The sequence below is a fragment of the Cygnus atratus genome, chromosome 1, assembly GCF_013377495.2.
Source record: "Cygnus atratus isolate AKBS03 ecotype Queensland, Australia chromosome 1, CAtr_DNAZoo_HiC_assembly, whole genome shotgun sequence".
In the NCBI taxonomy this organism is placed as follows: domain Eukaryota; kingdom Metazoa; phylum Chordata; class Aves; order Anseriformes; family Anatidae; genus Cygnus; species Cygnus atratus.
The window spans coordinates 193,503,230-193,525,803 of NC_066362.1; the positions used below are offsets into that span (position 1 = coordinate 193,503,230).

The window sequence follows — 22,574 nt, forward strand, 5'->3', positions numbered from 1 at the left end:
TCTAACTCAGATCATATCCAGGACAAACAAAATCTGTTTGACCTCATTTTGACAGATGCAAACAAATTGGTCACAGAAGTAACAAGGGTGGTTGGGTAGAATTGACTGTGGCTTGAGGACAGCTGTTTTGCTAAGTCCAGAGCAGTAGGTTCCAAATATTTTAAGAGGCCAAGCTGAGGATCCTTACAGACCCTTATTGCTCATACACAGTACAGGATCCAGAGGAAAATAAAACAAAATTAAATTAAAATAAAATGAAATAAAATAGTTATTAAACACTTGAATTACTTAACCATGATGGTGAGGAATTCTCTGTCTCAATGTACTGTAAACTGAGTTTCTTTCTATTTTAAAATCAAGAATTGATTTTTTTTTTCCTAAAAGATATCAAACTGGCTTTTGAGAAATTGATGCAGGTTAGAAAAAAATGCTTTGTCTTATTTATGCAAGAAGTCAGACTACATCATCTCAGAAGGGTCACTTCTATCCTTAAAATCTATGAAGCTGGGAACTGGGATACAGAAGAAATATAGTCTTTTTGATGGTATTATTTTCTTATTAAGAAATACTTGTAGTGTAGCCCATCGTTTTTAAACATGAATTTAAATTTAAACGGTTGCTCCAATGCTATCAATTTAAAAAAAAAAATCTATTTAACCTCAGGAGGGCAATATTTCATCTTTCATTGTGATTCATATGCATTTTTTGGAAGTATGACCATGAGTGTTGCATGTTGCATGTCCTGTCACTGTGTACCACTGGGAGAGTCTGAGTGATATGGCAGTTTCTTTAAATGTAATGAATGAACACTTTCAATTTCTGACCCCCCTTCCCCTTCCCTCCCTACCTGTGTGTATCTGCCAGTGATGCAATTTTGTCTCTTAACACTTGCAGTGGGGAACTAGCCAAATGTTGCATTTGGCAGCAAAAATCATTTAAGAGTTGGGAAGGGAAGCAGGCGTACAGAGAAAGAGAGGAGGGCACAGCATCCTGCAGCAGTGCAGGCACAAGAGGGAAAAGTGAAATAAAGTTTATATCAAAGCTGTAAGCAGCTTTTATGAAAAATGAGAGAGACAAGTGAGCCACAGCTGGCTGCTGGAGGAGGACAAACGGCAGCACCAATTGCAGGTCTGTGGCCCAGCTCTAATGTCCAGGGTGTTTTAATGAGCTGCCATCAATCAATGCTAAGTTCCTAGTGTGTAGCTGGTGGTACCAGGCAGCTCTGCTTGGGCTGGTGTTTGATAATCTCCACACCTAAGGTGTTCGGTTTCATAGTGGGTTTTCTCTGTACGCTGCTGAACTGCTGCCTATAGCTCAGATAGTAAATCTGGGCCACTCATCGCTGTGCTGCACTCCTCTTGGTGTCCTGCTGCACCAGGTGGGCTATTGTGATTGTCTTATCAACACATCACTTTGCACTATTTGCTATTTCTACCCATATAATGGGTTTGGTCTACTTTTCTCTTGCATTCTTTTGGTCTGCTGTCATAGTTACATTAATTTGCTCAGACTTGCTTTCAGCAATTGTGAGGTTTTATTTTTTTCTCCATCCTACTCCACACACCTCAGCTCTTTCTCAAGTCATTCACAGATTATAAACAAGGGGATGGGATCACTGCCATCACTTGTTGCCCTCCTCTAACAGACGTCACAGTGCTGCCCTGAATTAATCCTTGGAGGTAAATAGTTTTAGCTGTCATTTTCCAATAACTGCAGAACCAACTACAAATTTCATCTCTGGTTTGCAGTATGGTACATATGGTACATATTAACACGCTTTTCTCTGTTATTTTTACAGACCTTTTAGAATTGATCAATAGACCCTGTGAGTTCCTAACTACATCTTGAAACCGCATATCTGGGTTTAGGAAAACATTAAATCTTGACTTTCAAATTTTCAGTGAAGAAGAATATACAACAACTTTGATACTTCCATGGCTTGCCACACTGCAAAGTATGCCTTTTATTTCTAATCTTAATTTAAAAGTCTAGCTCCAACTTTTACCATGATAAGTCATTTTCCACTAGACACAATAGCCTCCTGGAATCAATATCCTACTTCCATGGAGGCAGCTTCAGGCTGTGAGCCCTCTGCTTTTCTCCTTGACCAGCTAAATGGTTCATGATCTTTAAACTTTTCCCTGAATGGTATGTTGTTCACCCTCTAACCAACCCTGTGACTTTCTTTTCCATGTGCTTTTTTTTTTTTCTTTTTCTTTTTTTTCTGTTTATCATGGTCCTTTTTCAGACTGTATTCACAGGAACTTGATGCAGCGGTCTAATAGAAATGGAAGAAAGCATAATGCCCTTACTCTAACTGGTATTTCCTAGTTAAATAAATATCCAAAGATCCTAGTGCTATTGCACAAAGATCTTGGATTTTGCTACTTATTCACCATACTGCCAATGCTTTAAGATGTGCATACAGCACATCTGTGCTCCATGAACAAACTGTGTGATACAGGAGCATCTGCCTGCCAGCAAGTAATAACAGTGAGGGCTGCAGCCCATTGACTTCCTTGATAATCCATCCCAATAATCATTCCTGCATCAGTGGTTTCCAGGGTTAAATACTTTATCCAGTAGCTATAAATGTATTTATTCCTTATACTCTCTCTGCAGTCAGTGGAGAGAAACTGTAACTACCAGAAAACAATTCATCCCATCCCAGCACAGCTGCCTAAAACTGATGGGCTAAACTGCTCTCTGATGGCACCTGCTTCTCCCTATGGACAAGATCTTATGTGACTGGCCTACACCAGGCACTTGTAGAAGACTGAAATGAGGTCAGATAGATGCCATGGGCATTGGGTAGCCCTACTATTGGCTATCTTAAAACATAAGCTATGCCAGTGCTTGCTCAGCTTTGCAGTTCTACCCTGTATCTACACATCTATTTCCATATAACACCATCGGTATAAATCAAACTTTTACTCCCTCAAGAATTTTGTCATTTGCAAATGTCATGAGTAATGATTGCATTTTTCCCAGGTCATTGTTGAAAATACAAATCAATTCAGAACCAAAAATTATACTAAGTGGGACCCTCTCGCATAGAATCCGTTTAATAGTGTTTCCCTTTTTATAAACATTTTTAAATCTGTCATTTAATGAATTTTTGAAACATTTAGTAAGCATGACTTTCATTTAATGTGATTTATATTGTGTGGTACCACGTCAAATGCCTTATAAAGGCTGTAATTTGATGCTATTCTGTTTGTCAACCAGATTTCCAAGTTAGCATAATAAGATATAAGTTGATTAGCATTAATTATATTATTTCCCTATTAAATTGTATTAATTGAACCTCATATCAACTGTTATACTATTTTGCCAGGATCTCAGTTAGGATGACAGATTTATAATTATCTAGGCCAACACACTTACACATCCATATGTCCTTTTTTGCAGTGACCATGAGTTACTGCTGGTCTTCATATAGAAATCTTTATAGAATGCTTTAAATTACCCCAACCCCCTAGAACAGAGTTTAGCCAATGCATTAGAATGTTCCCCAGAAAGTGAAGATCCAGTGATCTGCTCATAAAACTGCCCAAACTTCTCATCCTTTGACATGGAGTTCTCTGATGCTTCTTTATAAAGGTACTTTCTTGTTTTGTAGTGGTTTGGGGCTCTTTAAGGTGAATTGAGAAGCTGTAGCAACAGTCATTGTAGTGCAGGCTTTTTTACAAAGGTCTACCAATGCATGTCAGCCTTGCTGCTCTGTCCCACAAGCTTACTTTACACCTGTATATTGAATGGAAAAAAAAAAAAGGGGGGGGGAGAGGGGGGAGGATTTTTGTTACTGGGATTAAAAAAAATATCTCGTAATTGATAGAGCAATGCCTCTGTTTGGAACCCCACAGTAATATTCCTTGGCTGTTTTCTGACCTGAGAAAAAAAACCTCAATGCTTCTCCTGCAAAACTACTTTCAGATTTAGAGCGAAGACAGAAGCATACCATGCTTTGCAAAGGGAGGAACAGAAGTGTACCGTGAGTGTACGATAGGAGTCATACACAGTTCCTCTTGAGATATGTCAAAGCCACTGGTGCTGGAATCCACTTGCCTGTTTTCATCGCTGTCTAATTTATGAGGCCCCACGCTGTTTTGCTTGAGAGTTCTCTAAGCAACAAGTACACTCAGCAGTACCTCTGCTGCAGAAACAGGAATCTTTTCTTAAGCACCACAGAAGTATCTAATATTTTAAAAAAATAAAAAATAGACATAGCTGTAGAAAACTTCAGATCTGAGCCCTGGTCAGCTGGAGGAAATTTAAACTTACAGTCTGCATCAAGCCAGGGAGCACATCAGCCAAACAGCTGCAGAGTATTTTAGGTGAAAGCTTGTTCCACTCTTGTGTCAATGGTGGACCTGCACAGCCAGGGGAACATGGGGCCAGAAAGAGAGCAGATGACTCCAGCTCCAGAGACAGTTCTTGGGAAGACGTATGAGTTTTATAAAATGCAAATTTGTATGGATAAAGAGGGGTGCAGGAAGAGGAACAGCCTTGGAAACAGCATCCTTTCTTGACTGAGCTATATAACTGCTCAGATACTGTCAGAACACCTTTTTTGCCTTCTGGATGCAAGGTGAACTATCCTTCCCCCTCCACCACCTCTTAAGGGCCACTGCACACCCCCAGGAGGAAGCAACCACAGGCTGTAGCAACCTGAGTCTAAGCAAGAAGGAGGGCCTCAGGGCACTGAGAAAGACTTCACTGAGGTGTTGTGACCAGGGCATTGGTCACCCCCTTTTATCTGAAAAGGCAGCCACAGTTTTCCTCTGGGGTGCCTGCCCTCAGGAGATGGTTTGGTTTTGGGGATCTTTCTGAGGTTTTCTGCTAGTGCCTTATACTGTAATTGGAAAGAGACAGACACATGGACTGGATGAACAGAAGACATCTTCAGAGCTCCCCCTATCTTCATTTTCTGTATCTCCTTTACTTAACTTTCTGCTTCTGTTAGGATGATTGGATTCGCCACCTTGCCTCTCTGCCTGTCCAGTTCCCCCTTGAAGTGGGCACCTACAATATAGGCACATCTGCTCATAGATGAAGCACTATTGGGGCCTTTCCTCCATCTTCCACACGGGAGCTGGATTAGATTCACTGTCAGTTTTGGGGAACACAAAAGGGATTAAGAAGCCTGAGTTATGCATTAACAGAATTGCACCCTACTGGCTCCTTAAGACACACAAGATGTTTCAGTTCCATTGTCATCTCAGCATGCTTTTGGAGAAAATGTTTCATACAGCCAGAGGCAGTCCTCTGTGTGTAGCAGGACTCATCCCATAGTCCTGACATAGCACCCTATCGACACACTTCCTCTGTTACTGAGGTGGTGTTTCATGTTATAAGGTCTGGTACTGTGTTACAAGTTGCTAGCTGCCTGGGACTGTATGTAATGCCTTAAGAAACAAAGTGAGTAGGTAAGGATTTATTAGAGAACAGTTAAAACCTGACTGTTTTTTCTCTGCCTTCACTTCACTTGATTATTTTCATTGTAGCTAATGGAAAGGAAAAGAGTATTAAAAAAGCAATCTGATCACAATCTGCTCACATACCTTCCACTCAGACCTAAACTCTTCCAGGCGGTAATACAAGCTTTTAATAGCAGACCCAATTTAACGAAGGGAATTAATTAGCAGGAATTAACCATTTATGAAATGCTTTGGACATTTACGGTGGTGCTTGGCATGGCAAAAGAGCCCATGCATTTCTCTCCCAGGGCCACGTGCGGTTTCTCTTCGTGTCCTCGCTGGCTGCTCCCCCGAGCCTCCCTGCAGCAGCTGGGGTGCTTCGAGCCACCCCTGCCCAGCCCGAGGAGCGGACCGGGGGGCGCCCCGGAGGCGGCCGGCCCCCTCTCACCATCCCTCCCCTCACCCTTCTCCCCGGGCCGGGAACGCGGGGAGGGCCCGGGCACGGCTCCCGCCCGCCTCCCTTCCCTCCCAACCCCCGGGCCGCCTTCCCCACACCCCCGGGCCGCCCCCGACCCCAGCGGCGGCTGCAGCCGGGCCGGGCCGAGCCGAGCCGAGCCGAGCGGAGCCGAGCCGAGCAGGGGCGCTGCGAGGCTCCGGCCGCAGGGGAGCGCGGCTGCGGCAGCCCCCGCCTGCGGCCCGGGAGGGGGCGGCGGGTCCCCGCCGGGGGATCTCTGCCTCACCTTGCCGCCTCGGGACGGCCCCAGAAAGGCAGCAGAAAAAAAGTTGAGAGCGCAGGAAGTTTTTAGGGGCAGCTCGGAGAGTAACTCGGGAGCGCCGACTGCGATTTCGGGCTCCGTTTTATTTTTGCATTTCATTTCATTTTATTTATTATTATTTTTTTTTTTGCACCTCAAGCAACCCGTAACAGCAACAAACAAAAAGTGCAGGGGGTGGGGGACAGATAAATTGCGAGAGGCAAGCGCCGGGTTTCTTTGCAGAGCCGCGGTCCCGTGCCCAGCGGATCCCAATGCAACTGCTCATCCTCCTTCTCCTCTACGCCGTCGTCTGTGCGAACTTTTGCAGCCGTCAGGGCACCACCGCCCCTGCCCAGAGTGGATCTATAAAAGCCTTGCGGTCCTCCAACATCAGGCGAGATGGTAAGCGTCCTTCTTCCTTCTTTATTCCCCGAAGGGCTCGGTTCGCAGGCGGCGTCCCGAGGGCTGCCGCCCCCTTCCCCAGGGGGTCGGTCGTGGGTCGGGGTGTCCCGTCCCCGGGGGTCTTGCGGGGCTCGTCCCGGGAGCGCGCGGCCAGGGGGCGGGAGGGAGGCTGCGGCTCTGCCTGGTGACGGTTCCTTCGGGCTCTCTCAAACTTCTCGGGCAACTCCGAGGAGATTAGCAGGGAGCCGGTGGCGACCACCGCGTCCCCTCCGCACGGCGCGGGGTGCCTGGGTCTACGAGGGTCCCGCCTCGTCAGGGCGGAGGGGGGTCTCCTGTGTCCCCCGTGTCCCTCTGAGGAGCCCGGTGTCTCTCTGAAGAGCCCCGTGTACCCCGTGTCCCTCAGAGGAGCCTGCTGTCCCTCTGAGAAGCCCCATCTCCCTCTGAGGAGCCCCGTGTCCCCCCGTGTCCCTCTGAGGAGCCCAGTCTCCCTCTGAGGAGCCCCGTGTCCCCCCATGTCCCACTGAGGAGCCCAGTCTCCCTCTGAGGAGCCCTGTGTCCCCCAACAAGCTCCAGGGCGGCGTGCTGCCATCGCCTGAGGGGAGCTCAGCAGGAGCTCGGCCACCACTCTGAGCTCCTCTCATGGGACCTGGCCAAAGAGCCGTTTGCTGGTGGCCTGCTTTGAGCTTGGTCGAGGGCAGCTGAGGCTGGAGGGTCTGGGACCATGGCTGGCTGCTTGCTGGGGGTTGTCGGGCAGTGCCCGGCGAGGATGGGCCCCCTCCCTTGTGCCAGCCCCATTGTTGGCAGAGGTGGGATGCCCAGTGATGGCACATGCCAAGGAGGGTGGATGGGGACTTGGAGATGCTGCTTGTGTGGTGGAAGCAGTGGTCTCAGCCTTCAAACACCAGCATGTTGCCTGCTGTGAGCTGCTGGTGGAGGACGGCCTCGGCCTGGACAGCGAAGGTGTTGCCAAGCTGTGGCCTCGTGGTGGATGGCTGCAGAGGCTGCATAGAAGTAACACAACTGGAGTTTACCTTTAGAAACCACTTGCTCATGATGAAGGTTAAAGAAAACCAAGGCTTTGGATTCGGGATGGGGGGTGAGCCTCTGGTCTGGTGAGCCCGTTGTGTTCCAGCTTCATGTGAGAGGACCTGCTCTTGCATGTTGCCGGATACCTTGCAGAGGGAAATGCAAGATGTTCTCCTGAAGAGTAACAGAGTTACATTTGGTCTTCAAGTTAATGTTTTACAGTTGCCAGAATTTATATCTTTTATAAACCCTTTTTAAAAACCCACTCACTTGAGACATTTCCAAGATTGTACTCTGCATTTGCCAGTGTTTATTTTTCAGTGTGTATACAGTTCCTGTAATGGGTATACAGTTGATTTAGGGAGATGTTTTTGATTCAGCTTTGGAGCCATATTGAACTTGGTAATCTTTTGTATACCTTCCCTTGTCAGTGCATGGAGGCATAGGAAAGGTGAAGAGACTTTTTCTCTAGAATTGAGATAGCATATCTGGAAACAAGACAAAATTGCAGTTACTTTGGTTTAGAAATCAAATTTAATCTAATACAAAATCTATGTGTTTGCAATAAAAGCCTACATCCCTTATTTCTGTTTCATCATTTAAAACTGTTGTGTATTTTATCAAGATTCATGACTTGTTAGCCTGCCATCTTAAACGTCTCAGAAGAGCTGAGACTGTCCCTGAACTAAACTAAGCAATCTTCCTTCCAAGTCAAACTCCAAACAAGCTTTCTGATGGAAAACTGCAGTGATCTACTTAAAACTTAAAATGTGGGTTACTCTGATCTTCTCTGTAGAGTCAATGGGGAAATCTGTAACCCACAATATGAATAAAGTTTTCAGGTTATTGGCAGTGTGATGGGTGTTCTACTCCAAAGAGGAAAACTTATTGTAGTGAAGTAACTTCTTGGAGCTATCATGAGAATTGCTCTTTTCCTAGTTGTGATCATTTAATTTTGTGATTAAGCTTTGCACCTTTAAATCAGACTTTGACACCTTGTAGTGACTAAATGTAATGGGTTTCAGGTGGGCTGGCAGCGGGCCGTTTGAAAATGGGAGAACTATACGAAACTGCACATTACTTTTGACTGACCTTCAGTGTGCCGTATGGTAGCCAGGCCTGACATGTATGGATGTAGTAAAATTAACCCACGCAGAGGTCAGACACCTCTGCAGCCCTTCAGTGGATGTGATCCATGTAATGAGCAGGTAACACAACTTTAGGAAGACCACATGAACACCTCCAGCCCACTGCGATGCTGCCTTGCTCTCTCCTGGTACTTGGGAATCTTGATTTTTCTTTGCAAAGAACAGCATGTTCTGGTGTGGCCAGTGGAGCTGGGCATCCTCTTACAACATCTAAAGCAGGTCAGTTGCCGGTAGGCCTGATGTGAATCACCTGAAGTGAATCAAACTTCCTTGAGTTTGTTGACTGAAGTTCTATATTTGTGCAGCCAAAGGTTACGAGCTGTATTCCAACTATTGCATGCATGTGACGAGCTCACAAGCAAAGTGTTTAGACCGTACTTGGCTGTATGCCACTAAAAGTATTTCTGTCTTTTATAATTTCTAGAGCCTTGTTTTGATCTGAAGTGCTGATACAGAATTGCATTAAAGACATGTGAGTTGCATTGCCGAGTGAGACAGACAATATTTTTTGCATTGTAAATATTTGCAGATCTGACAATACGGAATAGGTTCTAAGAGCACACAAGACATTGGGGGTAATATGTTCCAACAGTCTCTCTCAAAATGCACAGCAGGGATAAAAACTAATTTAATATATTATGTCCTGGGCTGATGATCATGATTATTATGTTGTGGAATTAAGAGAGATACTGAAGAGGAAGCCAGATCTGTTCATTTCTTTAAAAAAAATATTATATCTTGGCAAGTCCAAGACCACCTGCACATTTTATTAAAAAAGAAAACAATCCTTTGGATTCCAGTTTTCTGTTACCTCCAAGCAGGATAAACTAGGGATAACTGAATACACAAAGCTTTAATATGGATCCTTGGTCTTCTTTCTGGCCAAAATAAACCTTTTTTAGTGTACAAGATTCCAGATTGTCTTTCTTCTTTTAGGCTAAAAGAGGTTGGCCTATTTGTAATTGCACTCACTTAAGACTGAGATTGCTCTAGGAAGAAGTCTATAGATGAAGGGCAATGCATATAAAATCAGTCCTATTTAATGATTGCCAAACCTAACCAGACTGTACTTCCTGCTGAAGATATTAAGAGTATAAATAAATTGCTTACAAGACATCCTCTTGTCATCGTGCAAGGACAGGCGTTGATGATTCAGCTGTCTGGTGTAGCACTAATCAATAATTTAAAGTGTCCTAGAGATGCCAGAAACATTTATAGCACACATAATGGTATTTATTTAAAGTCTTTATTAATGCCATTGTCTGTTAAGCACTTTGAAACTCATCAGAATTACACATGGAAGGCTTTGAGATGATTCCATTTGCCTCCGTTTCCCTATTTGCATTATTCAGGTAGTGCTACCTAATGACAAGAAGTCGGGTATTTTTGTTGTTTATGTGTTCTTGTAGATGAAAAGTGGAGATGGAAAGTGCTAAATAATATTTACTGTATGCTAACTGAAACCTCAGTTGTTTGTTGTTATGAACAAACATCTGTATGAATGCTCAATCTATGCCTAATCTGTGTACTCATACTAAGCATCACTACGCATATTTTAAACTTTAAAATCCAAAGTTTAAATAAAAAGCATAGACATAGCAAAGAACGTAGCATAGTGGCAGATTGTTTCAGTATGTAAACAACCAGAAGCCATGCAATCAGTGTCTCCTGAAGTGGCTTTGAAAATGTGACATCAGACAACTTGAGATATGTTTCTGGGGTCATGTGTTTCTCATTTTGAATCCAAAAAATTAGGAGCTTTCAAGCCTAGTTTGCTTGTGCACCTAAGAAATACGAACAAGAATTGTACTTCAACATTCTGAAGAAATAGCAACAGCTTTTGTCTGTCCAAGACGATGCGTGCCATTAATTCTACCCTCCACTTTCCTGCGTTGGTCTACGCGTAAGCACACAGAAAAGTATTTGATAATTTGGTCAATGTTTTCTCACCAGATGAGCATTAACTATCTGCTCTTGGGAGAAGACAGGACTGAATCTTTTTTCATACCACTTAAGAATGGCTGTTGTATCACTAGTGGTATAGGAACCTTGGAATGCATTTATGGAGTTCTTCTATAGTATAGAACATATAAAATATTGTATACGTGTTTTTTATGATTCTTTTTTAAAGGACTGTGGTAACAAAATTGTGTCAACTGCAAAATAATTAAAATAAATTTCAGGCTTCATCAGATTACAAAAAAAAAAAAAAAGGAATTTACCTTTAGTAATGCAATTTAGTCTGTGATTGTTTGACTTTGATGATGTTTCTTATCTGTATAATTAACTGTTTGGACTGAAGTAACAAAGGATATTACATGAGAATTGCAACCCTGACTCAGTGGCAAGCATTAAGGAGTTCTCCAAAGGTGCTTTGAAACATGTTCTATCGAGTAGATGTATATCACACAGTGGAAGTTGCTTTACTTATAAACACTCCAGCCAGTCTCCCAGCAGTTCTTGTTTCTTTTTGATACATTTATTTGTATGGGACTTAATTAGGCCAGCTAATTATTAAAGGACTTGCAGAGAAAACTTGATAATTGTATTACTGTGGTTATTAGAAATGGAACACTGCTGAAAATTGTAAAATAATGTTTTTTTTAACTGTGATCCCACAGAGATGTGTTTTATAAAGCACCTAGCAATCACGTATAAGTAGGAAACTCATGGGGAATCATTAGTGCAGTAACATTTGTCATGTGCTTAAACAGAAGATCCATATAATTCCATTAAAGACACGGGGCTACATCCTGCGGGATTGTATGGTAATGAAGCTTGGATAGTTTATATGAAAGTGTGACTGTGTCCAGTTAAACTAACTGTCTTATGATGAAGAAGGAGTACAAGCATTTACTCTTGTATTTGCAGTATCTGTCAAATATTCTTTTAAAATAACAATATATATAAATATAATGCTTATGTATTATAGGTGTATTATGCATATGTATACACATAATATATGTTGTGTCTTTTGAATACTGTACAGTATAGCGTATACGCATGTATATAATACATAAGTCAGAGGACACAGGGACAGGGAAATCAGAATAAGCATGCAATATAATTGGTTACCAAATTAGCATTAGAAACTTAAAGATATTGTACCCAGAAAACTTTTTTTTTTTTGAATACTAACAAAAAAAATAATTAAAAAAAATACAGTTTTAATGTAACTTTTAAAAATCCTGGTTGAACAATGAATTATTAGACAGATACTTGAGCCAAACCACTCCATGTAGTTAAGATCCTCTTTATGTGTTGTCATTAGCCATATAATTCATGGAATATTAAAGGTGTTTGTCAGCTGTCCAGGCTGCAAGTGGAAGTTCTGAAGGTCTCTACATGCTGTTAAACTTTTTATTAAGCAAAAAGGAATTTATAGGGAAAAGGATGATTGAAGACAGAAATTCTTTCAACAAAATAATATACATATTCACTGCATTACATTTCTGGCACTCCTTCCTTAGACAAGATATAAATATTACATAAAAAGAACAGATCTACAAAATATGTATTATTTGTACAGCAAGAAACCCCTTTAGGAAGGCAAAATTAGAAGGACAGGGAATGGCTTTCATTTTATAACTCTAATAATAGTATGTTTACAAAGGTGCGGTAGAAGTCTGAATGTTTTATGCTCCAAAGTTTTCATATTGATAGTCTTCCTTATATTAAAATATATCTGCAGCAAATTTTAGGCTGATCTTTTTAACAGCAAATAAAATATATTACAGGACTGGCTTTGAACACAAGCAAAGTAGCTGCCTTGAGATACCAGAGTCCAAAAGGCCTCAAACTGTCCAGGTCCTTATTGCCTCCAGAGCAATAACGATGACCTCCCCAGGTCCCTAGCCTCAGCAGTTCCGTGGGTCTGTAACGGCACCTACTGCTATTAGCAGAGGACTGGGGATGGGTGGAATACATCCTCACCCAGAAGTAGCAGCTGCTTTCCCCATCTCTTCCATCCCCCTCTCACTTTTCCCCACTCTCACCTTTTCTCCCATGCACAGCAGCAGCAGGAGCATGAAATCTGGTTCTCCCACAGCTCTGGGCCCAGCTGCATCCCATCCTCTTGCCCTTGTCCTCCGTTACTTGTATAGCAGTATTCGATTTTGCCTTCCCAGATTAGAAACCTTGAGTTAACTGTTGATGTTCATAGCATGTTCTCAACCCTTCAGCAGTCTGCTTCTGCCCACGCTGGCTTTGTGGACCTGCAGAGATTTGCCACATAAAATAAACTAAATGGGTCCTAAGAAATACCGTGAAGGCTCTATGTTGGCATTCTCTGTAGTAAGAATTTGTCTACTAATGCAGGAAAATTTAGCAGTACTCCTAGTTTGTTGATTCAAGTTGTATCCAAGGATTGCCTCCCCAAAGCTGCTGATTATATTATATTTAAGAGGTTGATTACATTATACCACATTTTGGATAAAGGAGGCCACTTATATCATTGCTTCTGGTGAGGATCTCTTGGCTAAAAGATTGGAGTGGGTTAGGTTACTTGGCAGCTTATTTCAAATCAATCTCCTGTTTACAAAGCTAAGGAAGCGTCCTGTTTACAGTGTCAAACTGGATAGATTCTCTTCTGGGAGTGTGGGTTTGGCTCTAATATTTTTGGTAGTGAATAAATCCTACATGATCTCAAGCTTCCTATTGTACTTGAGTAATCTTCAGTTTCATGCTTCCTTTTTGATCTGTGTCCCACGCTGTGAAGGCCAACATCCCTTATTTCTGCTTTGGCAGTCAGAGCTCTGTGTATTTGGGGATGGTGCAGGAGGACACACTTTTACCTTCTGTACAAACTTCCTGCCAATGTATTTTAGCCCTGCTGTGCATTGGGAGTTGGTGTTGTTAAACTCTATAAAAATATTTATTAAAACACCAGGTCCATGAAGAAGTTGAAAAATAGCAGACTTGACCTTCATTGTGCTGAAATCAATGACAGAACTTCCATCAGCTCTTACTGCAGCAGGGTCTGGCTCACACTTTACATGAGTTAAAGCAGGATAAAGGAAGAGGCTCAGGAATTCAACACAGAGCCTCTCGTTGTGTAGGTAAATTTTCCAATACTGACAGTTTAGATATTCAATTAGTGTCCACACACTGGAAAAAAAAATAAAATAAAATTTGCACTCATAGAGGTGAAGAAGCAACTGATGTAATTACAGATTACGTAGTAAACGTCCTGGTGGTTTGCTGTTTTTTCTCCTGTACTAACAATCTTATGTGTCATGCACAGGATATCCTACAAGAGACTTGATCTGCAGTACATTTCTAAATAAGACCTTAAGGAAACCTGTCAGTATTTCACAGTCTCTTGCATTGTTTCTTTTCTTTTTTTTTTTTTTTTTATAAGTTTAAAAAGGCCCAAAGTGTAATATGCGTGGGTTTTTGTTATTGTTTTTTCTTGGATCAGTTGCAGAAGATTTTTCTCATAGTTGAATGTGTTTCTAATCTGATGTGACTCACAATAAAAGTGGATTGAGAATGAAGCAGCAACCCAGACTAGTTAGAGAGAAGGAATAAAAATAGGTACACAGAATGTTGATTACCAGATGTACTGTGGAATTTGGAAACCGTTCATGTACCCTTGTGGCCTTAATTTTTCAACCAGGAATTTGTTTGAAAGATAAATACTTTGCTTCAGCAAATGAGTGACAGCAGTGTTGCGTGAAAATGGCAAGTAATGGTGATAATGCCGTTATATTCTTTGTGGAAATGGACAAACACAGCTTCTTAATCACGATGCCTCAGCAGGGGATAAACACTTATAGGAATGATTTCACTAACACATCAAGATGTCAGTAAAAGGGTTTAAAACCTCATCACAGAAGCCTATGGAGAATTTGCTTCTTTGAAATAAATAGAAAGCCCCAGCGTTACTGTACTCTGGTTTCTTTCCTAGATCAGGCTGTATGCCTGTTCCCTTGCTGTTCACATTTCTGTCTTGGGTTGCTCATAAAGAACATTGAGTCATCTTTATGCTGAGGTCAGCACAGGAGATGTGGGTTTGTCTCGTTCCTGTCCATACATTGTGACCTGGGGTCCCTAGATCCCTGTGCCTGCATGTGTCACAGTTTTTCTGGTAGCATGCTGCATTGTCATAAGAAGGGGAAAGATGTGTTCCTTCCATCCTTGGAACAGCAGAGAACAGTTCTTGCCTGCATAGGGTTGCTTTTGGTTTTGTTCGTAATTAGCACTTGTCACCCTGTAGAGCTTTATGACATGACATGCATTTCTCACCAGCTCCCATCATTCATTAGATCCTGGAAAGCGGGAGCCAAAGTTTCCTTCTCCTAAGCAAGAGGTAAAATTCACACATCATGTAGTAGCTATCTGGCTACTACATTGTATGTGTGATCTCCTTTACATAAGTAGCACTTGGAAACCTATGAACCTCCAAAAACAGTTCTTTGACATTTTCTGTTCATTGCATTCAAAGTGTCTTGCATGGCACCTCTGAGAACTGGGTGCTGCAGGGAAGCCTTGTGGCAACCCCATGTTGCAGCACCCTTGAGTGATGTCCACATGTCTTGTGTCTGTCCTTGGACCCACACAGCAGAACCAGGTTTTGCTGTTGCATCCCTGTCACCATGCATACAGCCTGCCTCTCAACAGACTCTGAGACACGGGTGATTCCCTCAGCTGCACGGCAATACAGAAACAAGCACCATCCCGGGAAAGAAACTTGCTCACACCACAGGGGAACATCATGGCATACTTCAGTGCAGATCTGGGGACTGACCACAGTGGCAAGCAGAGAAGGATGTGATGTGGAACAAGGTGGCTGCTCAGCCTGCTCTTTCCCTGATCACAGCACACATACTAGACCTTCACATGAAGTGAAGACTCATTACTGGGCAACAGTCATTCATTTGACACCATTTTTGCCACTGGCAGTAACACTATGGCTAGTACTTTATGCTTCGCTGTAGGGGTTGAACCTAAGCAGGTTGGAGAGGCAGGGGGATCAGCCAGCGCATTCATCACACATGGGCAAGGCCTGGAGAACCTTACCAGGGATCAAGGAGCATTATTTAAGGAGCAGCACTCCTTAAAATGCCATGGTCTTGATGCCTCTGCTATCCTGCCTCCTGTCTGCTTTCATCCTCAGAGCTACAACCAGGCTCAGAGCTGTGTGATGTACTGAGTGAGAATCCATGGGTAGCCATTTTGGAGAACGGAGAACCATGCAAAACAACTGTGTTATGGCATGCATAAAACCAAAATATCTTGGTTTCACTTGCATGCCTGAAAGTAACTGGCATGGAGCAGGAAAAAAAAATTAAAAAATGGCACTCTGCCCTCCAAACAAAATCCAAAACAAAATAGGGAAAGCTACGATCCTGGTTTTTGTTTCTTTGCATGTTCCTTGGGTTTGGTTTTATCTAGTACATAAGCAAACAGAGGAGGGCCATGAAAAAGAAATAACAATGATTTGATATGTTGGTTTAATTAATTAATTATGAAAATTGATTTTAAAAGCTTTTCTTATCAATACATGCGGGGTATTTTTAAGGCTTGCAGGTGCTGCCTTTTATTATTTGTGCAAGGATCCTGTCTAAGGATTTGTCTCCACAGCCTACAGCAGTGCTGTTTCCTGATGCTACTGTTATCTTCTGTGCTATCACCAACTCTTGCAGAACTTAAAGTCAAGTCTTGTCAGGTAGATTGCTTTTCAACTTACCTTAGGCAAGCCATTAGTCAAAATATTGACTGAGTAAAAAGGTGTCTCCTATTTCTCTTATCAGAAGAGAGACAGAATATTTTTCCATATATGCTTTTGCAATGAAGTAATTACAAATTTAAGTACATGTCACTGGAGTTTTGACAGTGTATTTCTGGCACTTCATTTTCAAAGAGGCCTTCAACATGATTGGCCAAACCAGAACAGAAATACTCAGAGCTGCCTTGTTTCTTTCTAAAGATGACAGCCAGCCTGGTAACCTAATGGGTCTTCTGTTTCTCTTCTGTTCACATGGGTAGGAGAGAACCATTTCCTGTGCTAATTTGTTCTAAATCAATATCCTTTCCAGAATAACAGAATCACAGAATGGTTGAAGTTGGAAGGGACCTCTGGAGGCCATCTGGTCCAACCCCTGCTCAAGCAGGGACACCCAGAACAGGCCGCCCAGGACCATGTCCAGGAAGTTTTTGAAGATCCCCAAGGAGAAGACCCCACATCCTCTCTGGGCAGCCTGTGCCAGGGCTCCCCCACCTGCACAGCACAGAAGTGCTGCCTGGTGCTCATAGGGAGCCAGCCTCCTGTGTGCCTGTTTGTGCCCACTGCCTGCTGTCCTGGCACTGGGCACCACTGAGCAGAACCTGGCTCCATTCTCTTAGTACCCTGCGTTCAAATCCCCCCTAATAATATTCTATATTGGATTACCATGGAAAAGTTTTGACAGTAAGGGGCTGCAGGGGTGGCCTCTGTAAGCAGAGCCCAGCAGCTGCCCCAGGTCAGATCAGAGCCAGCTCCAGACGGCTCCAAAAGGGACCTGCTGCTGGCCAGAGCTGAGCCATGAGCGACGCTGGTTGGGCCTCTGGGAGAGCAGATTGAAGGAAGAGGAAATCTGCTGTGCTACAGCAGCTGGGAGAGAGGGGTGAGAGCTGAGAGAGAAGCAGCCCTGCAGCCCCCAAGGTGAGTGCAGCAGGAGGGCAGGAGGTGCTCCAGGCACGCAGCACAAGTTCCCCTGCGGCCCGTGGAGAGGCCCCTGGTGGAGCAGGCTGTCGCCCTGCAGCCCACGGGTCCCACATGGAGCAGATCTCCACGCTGCAGCCCGTGGAGGAGCCCCCGCTGGAGCAGGTGGATGTGGCCTGGAGGAGGCTGTGGCCCACAGAGAGCCCCCGCAGGAGCAGGCCCCGGGCCGGAGCTGCAGCCCGTGGAGAGGAGCCCACGCAGGAGCAGGGGGTCTGGGGGGAGCTGCCGCCTGTGGGGGACCCGTGCTGGAGCAGTTTGCTCCTGGGGGATGGACCCCGTGGTACGGAGCCATGTGGGAGCAGTTCTTGAAGAGCTGCAGCCTGTGGGCAGCCCCCGCAGGCTCAGTTTGGGAAGGACGGCATCCTGTGGGAGGGACCCCACGTGGAGCAGGGGCAGGGAGTGACCGTGAAGGAGCGGTGGAGACGAAGTCTCATGGACTGACCGCAGCCCCCATTCCCTGTTCCCCTGTGCTGCTCAGGGGGAGGAGGTGGGAGAGGGTGAATGGGGGGAAGGTGTTTTTAGTTCACTTTTAGTTCTCACTGCTCTAGTCTGTTTGCAGTAGGCAATAAATTACATTAATCTTCCTGTGATGAGTCAGTTTCTCCCATGACTGTAAATTTGTGAGCCATCTCCCTGACTTTATCTTGACTCTTGAGCCCTTTTTCATCGTATTTTCTCCCACTATTTCTTTGACGATGGGGAATGAGAGAATAGTTGTGGTGAAGTTTAGCTGCCCATCAGGGAGAAACCACCACAGATCGCCCCTGAGCCTCCTCTTTTCCAGGGTGAACAGTTTTTATTTTACTTTTATTTTGGCTAAAATGCGACCCTGTACTTAAGTGAAGAACCAGCATGAACTCCATGGTATTATCACTATTTTCTTAGTTTGATGGTCTTGCCAGTTTGAAACTTGTTAAAACTGCAAGATAAAATAGAAGACCTGAGCATGTGAATTGCATCTGTTCTGTACATTGACTCGGGCTGAACATCTTACAGATGAATCAGCATCTTGCATGGGTTTCCAGAAGGTGTGAGTGGGCCTGCTGAAAAAGCTGTGCAGAAGAAAACCGAGGAGCTCTCACTAGGGACTGAGCTCATCTTTTATAAGAAAGATACATAGCTTCCTTATAAAGCCACAGCTGAGATATGCTGGGCTTGCTTCTCATGGTTACTAGTAAGGGGTGCTCACCTGCAATGATTGCTCAATGATATCGCATGGAGTGCCCATTTTTTTTCCTGTACATATGTGCCATTTCTATTAAGAAGTTGGTAATTTTTTATTTTTCAGTGCTGACATCTGAAGCCCAGAAAAAGAGAATTTCCTCAATTCTGGAAACTGAAGATTTCTATTACCTGTCCAATCACCAGTTTTACGATATTGAAAACAAAACACAGCCCTCACAAATCTTTAGCTGAATATTTGCCCTTATAATAATGCAAAGGAAAGCAACCAGAATAAAAGGGGAAAAACAAAAAACAACAACAACAACAAAAAAAACTTAGCAACAGAGACATTTTCATTTCAGTTCTTGCCAAGACAAAAAACAGTGCTAGAATGACAAGACAAGTACTGTTAATCTCAAACATTTTGAAAATGAAATTAAAAGTCACGTTAGGCGAGAAGTACAATTGATTGCAGCCTTGTTAAAGAAGAAATGGGATAGTATGTTAAGGGTACTCTCTACCCATTATTGTACTACCTCATCGATGTCTTGCTGATGGACATGGAAGGGCATCCCCTTGTTCCAGACTGTGCTGGATGGCGTTCCTCCCGCCTCCTCCTCCCCTCTGCCCAAAGAACTGAACCACAGCTTAGCACTGTGTCAGCAAACAGTCTAATACATCAACACATTTGACTTTCTGCAGTTCCTCCAAGGAGTACTGCAGCTTTTGTTACAAGAAACAGATGTACGTTTGGTCTCTGTATTCCTCACTGAATAGTGTGGGAGAGTCAGCCCACATGAGCCTCATGCGAGGCACATCATTTGTGTCATTTCATGCCCATGTGTATCATTTGCACCTCCCACGGATGATTGACACTGGGTGTAGATCATCACCTGTCATCACCTTACTTCCAAGACCTAGAATAATGCAATTCTAACTATTGTGCTCAATTTGTACAAAAATAATTTATTGTAATTGTGACCTTATTAACATAGTGTGATTTCAGCTGCTGTTCATCTTCCACTAATGACTAGTAAACAAAATGCTAATCTATGTTACAGCTTTTCTGTTGCAAAAGTTCAGGTATTCAGATAGCTTAATTAGCATCTGATTTGAGCATTACACTGAATCATTGCTGTAATCTGACAATTTTTAGACATCTTTGCTGAGAGGAATCTAACTGTGATGAAGCTGTTAATGGCATTGTAGTTTGAGGGAGGTCCATACTTCCAATATTAACAGGTATTTCTAGATTCATCTCCTAAGGATTCGTATTTGACATATAGTAATGAAGAGAAGGAACAGAACTGGTTAAACCATGTATAAAACGATTATGGCTTTTTTTCCCTTGTGGTTGGCAGAGGAGAAAGGAATATTAGAGAAAACATGAGAAACGGTGTCTTTATGTTTGCTTTTCTCTAACTCTGGTAGCTGGAGACCATTCTGTATGCAAAGAAACATATGGTTGAGGAATCTTGAGAGAAAACAGTTTCTAGTATTGTGTCTTAAAAATCCATCAGGATCATTCAATCACCACTGAGGCAGCTGCTGATACCATCTAATTTTAAGCATGTAAATTATGAGTTGTTCTTCTATGAGATGTATTACCCTCTGGTGGTGACTGCCTCTCCCTGGGATTATTCTGGCAACCTCCAAACTAACATAATGAATACACCTCGGACAGTCTCAGTTGTCCTCCCTTGGAGAAATTCTCTGCCACAAGCGTGGTTTGGCCTACCATCCATGTTGCCAGTGATAGGGGTGTTAAGTGGAGGACCTAGGGCTTCTTAAAAGAGATTTCTGGTGTCCCAGACTTTCAAGGATTTAGTTTTGGGATCTTACTGTATTTTGTCACCTTCTCCCCTGTCCTGTTTTTCTAAGAGAGAATGAATGGTGTTTCCTGGTCTGTATGTGTGTGTGTGCGTAGCAGTTAGTTTATCTACAGAAAAGCACTAAAATACCTTGCAGAATTACTTGGTTCTAGTGTAAATACTCTGTGTTTCCACAGAGCACTCTAAATATAATATACAGCTTGTATGCTGTAAGATTTGTGTTTCATTCCTTGAGCTCTTCCTGGATGAATAATTTCAGATTTTATTTTTTTTTCCTATTGGCTTCTGTTTTGAAAAGAAAAAATAAAGCTGTTATGGACTAAATGACATCATCAGCCAGTGACAAGGTTCCTATGTCGCTATAGTTAGGATTTCTCTCAAATAAGTGCAAATCATCACATATTTATTTAGTTCCACTATCCACTCTTAATATGCGTGGGAAATAAGCAGATGCTTATCTCTGGATACCTAACTCCAAATTCTGGTGCCCAAAAGCTACTTTTGTTTGTTTGTTTGTTTGTTTACAGGCCCTACATCTTTCTGTACAGACTCTGTGGAAGACTTTTTTATAGTTCTGATAGACACAGAAAAGCAGGTCACACTTCTCTGCTTCTAGAGTTTGGAGCTGTCTAGACATAAAACTTTTATACTGCAGTAATAAATGTGTTGTTCTCAGCCATAATCATGTTTTATATTTCAATGAAAAGCTTTTTAAACCTGCGTTGTTTTGAAGAATTGATGTCATATGATCTTGATAAAATTAATAGCATTGTGAAGGTCTATTTACTTTTTGTATTGTTTACATCTATTACACTGAAAATGAATGCTGGTGGGGCTGCTATGCTCTGGAGACTATTCTGTACAAATTTTATAAAATCTGCAAATTTCTCTTTGATTAGTTTTTGAGAGGGTTTTTGTTTAAATGTAGAGCTCAATCATGTGATAAAAAACATTGTTAATCAAAAATGCATGCTTTCTAGTTTGGGAAAGAAATGCATTTAAAATCTTGACAGCTTATTTGAAGAAGTGAGCAAACTGTAATACACTGAAAGTTATAATATGTGGTATTGGATTACTAAAAATTCTACTACTTGAAATACTGCTGTTTCCTTAATTATGTATGGGGTTGAAAAACTATGTTTATCTTTTGGGCTAGCTCAAGTTTTGCAGCCATATCACAGTAGGATGTACTTCATTAACTACCTGTATTTCCTAGATTTACAGTGGATTGAATTCTGGCGTTAGTATTTTTTAAAAATCTGAGGCTTAAATTGCTGCTGAACAGAAATTTTGCTTTCGTTATTCTTGGTTTCAGTTTCCCTGGCAAGTATAGAATGATTTTATTATTATTATTATTATTATTTTTATTATTATTTTTTGTCTTGGTAAGTTCACTCAAAATGAAATAATAAGTTTGAGGTTAAAAAAAACAAACAAACAAAAAAAAGCAACAGAAAAGCTCATTTTCTCTTTCAGTCCATAAATAAAAACCAAGAATTACTGACTGTAAGATTTTTAAGTGTACGAAGTCAGCATTGCAGAGAAAAACACTCAAAATACAAATAGGGACATTACCTGCACAGATGCTTTCAAAAAGATGTTAATTTTCAATTCATTTTATTTTGGGGCCCATGAATCATTTTGGAAATAGGGCCACTGTTGTGTGAATAGGAGTAGTGGGAGTTCGTTAATAGGCTAGATTTCTTTTATTTACTAAATCAGACTTGAATGCAAGACATGTTATGGTACTTTTTCTGACACTTTCAACACAATCAAGATACTTTTATATAACTAAGAGCTATTTAAAATGCTGGGATTTGCACATTTTAATTGAATCCTGATTTCTATCCAAATGCAGTTTGATGCAAATCACAGTCAAAACAATCATTTTCATTATTACAAATATGTTCTCTGGCATCTTAAAAATCATAAAATTCAGAATGCGCAACAAATATATGGTGAGGCAAAGTAGCTCTAAATATTATTAGACATAGCTCATCTTCTTAGGGAGCTGAAATAATTACCAGATCTTGTGCTAAGTTAAATTTAATTGCAGACATATTTCCTTAATGTCTGTACCTTTAAACATTCTTTTAAAACAAGCAAGCCTAAAAAGTAAAAAG

The 22,574-nt window shown here is 42.3% G+C and overlaps 1 protein-coding gene across 6 annotated transcripts in view; it reads left to right on the top strand.

Moving 5' to 3' along the window:
* Positions 1–6,004: 6,004 nt before the first annotated feature.
* Positions 6,005–22,574, top strand: part of PDGFD (platelet derived growth factor D) — a 144,515-nt gene continuing 127,945 nt past the window's right edge. For 2 of the 6 annotated variants that reach the window (XM_035542581.2, XM_035542583.2), the window contains exon 1: positions 6,006–6,577. In XM_035542581.2, coding sequence (XP_035398474.1) covers positions 6,448–6,577 — 130 coding nt within the window. In that variant the 5' untranslated portion in view covers positions 6,006–6,447. Of the gene's footprint in view, positions 6,578–22,574 lie in introns of all 6 variants that reach the window. The other 4 variants (XM_035542580.2, XM_035542584.2, XM_035542579.2 and 1 more) reach the window with 3 other exon arrangements.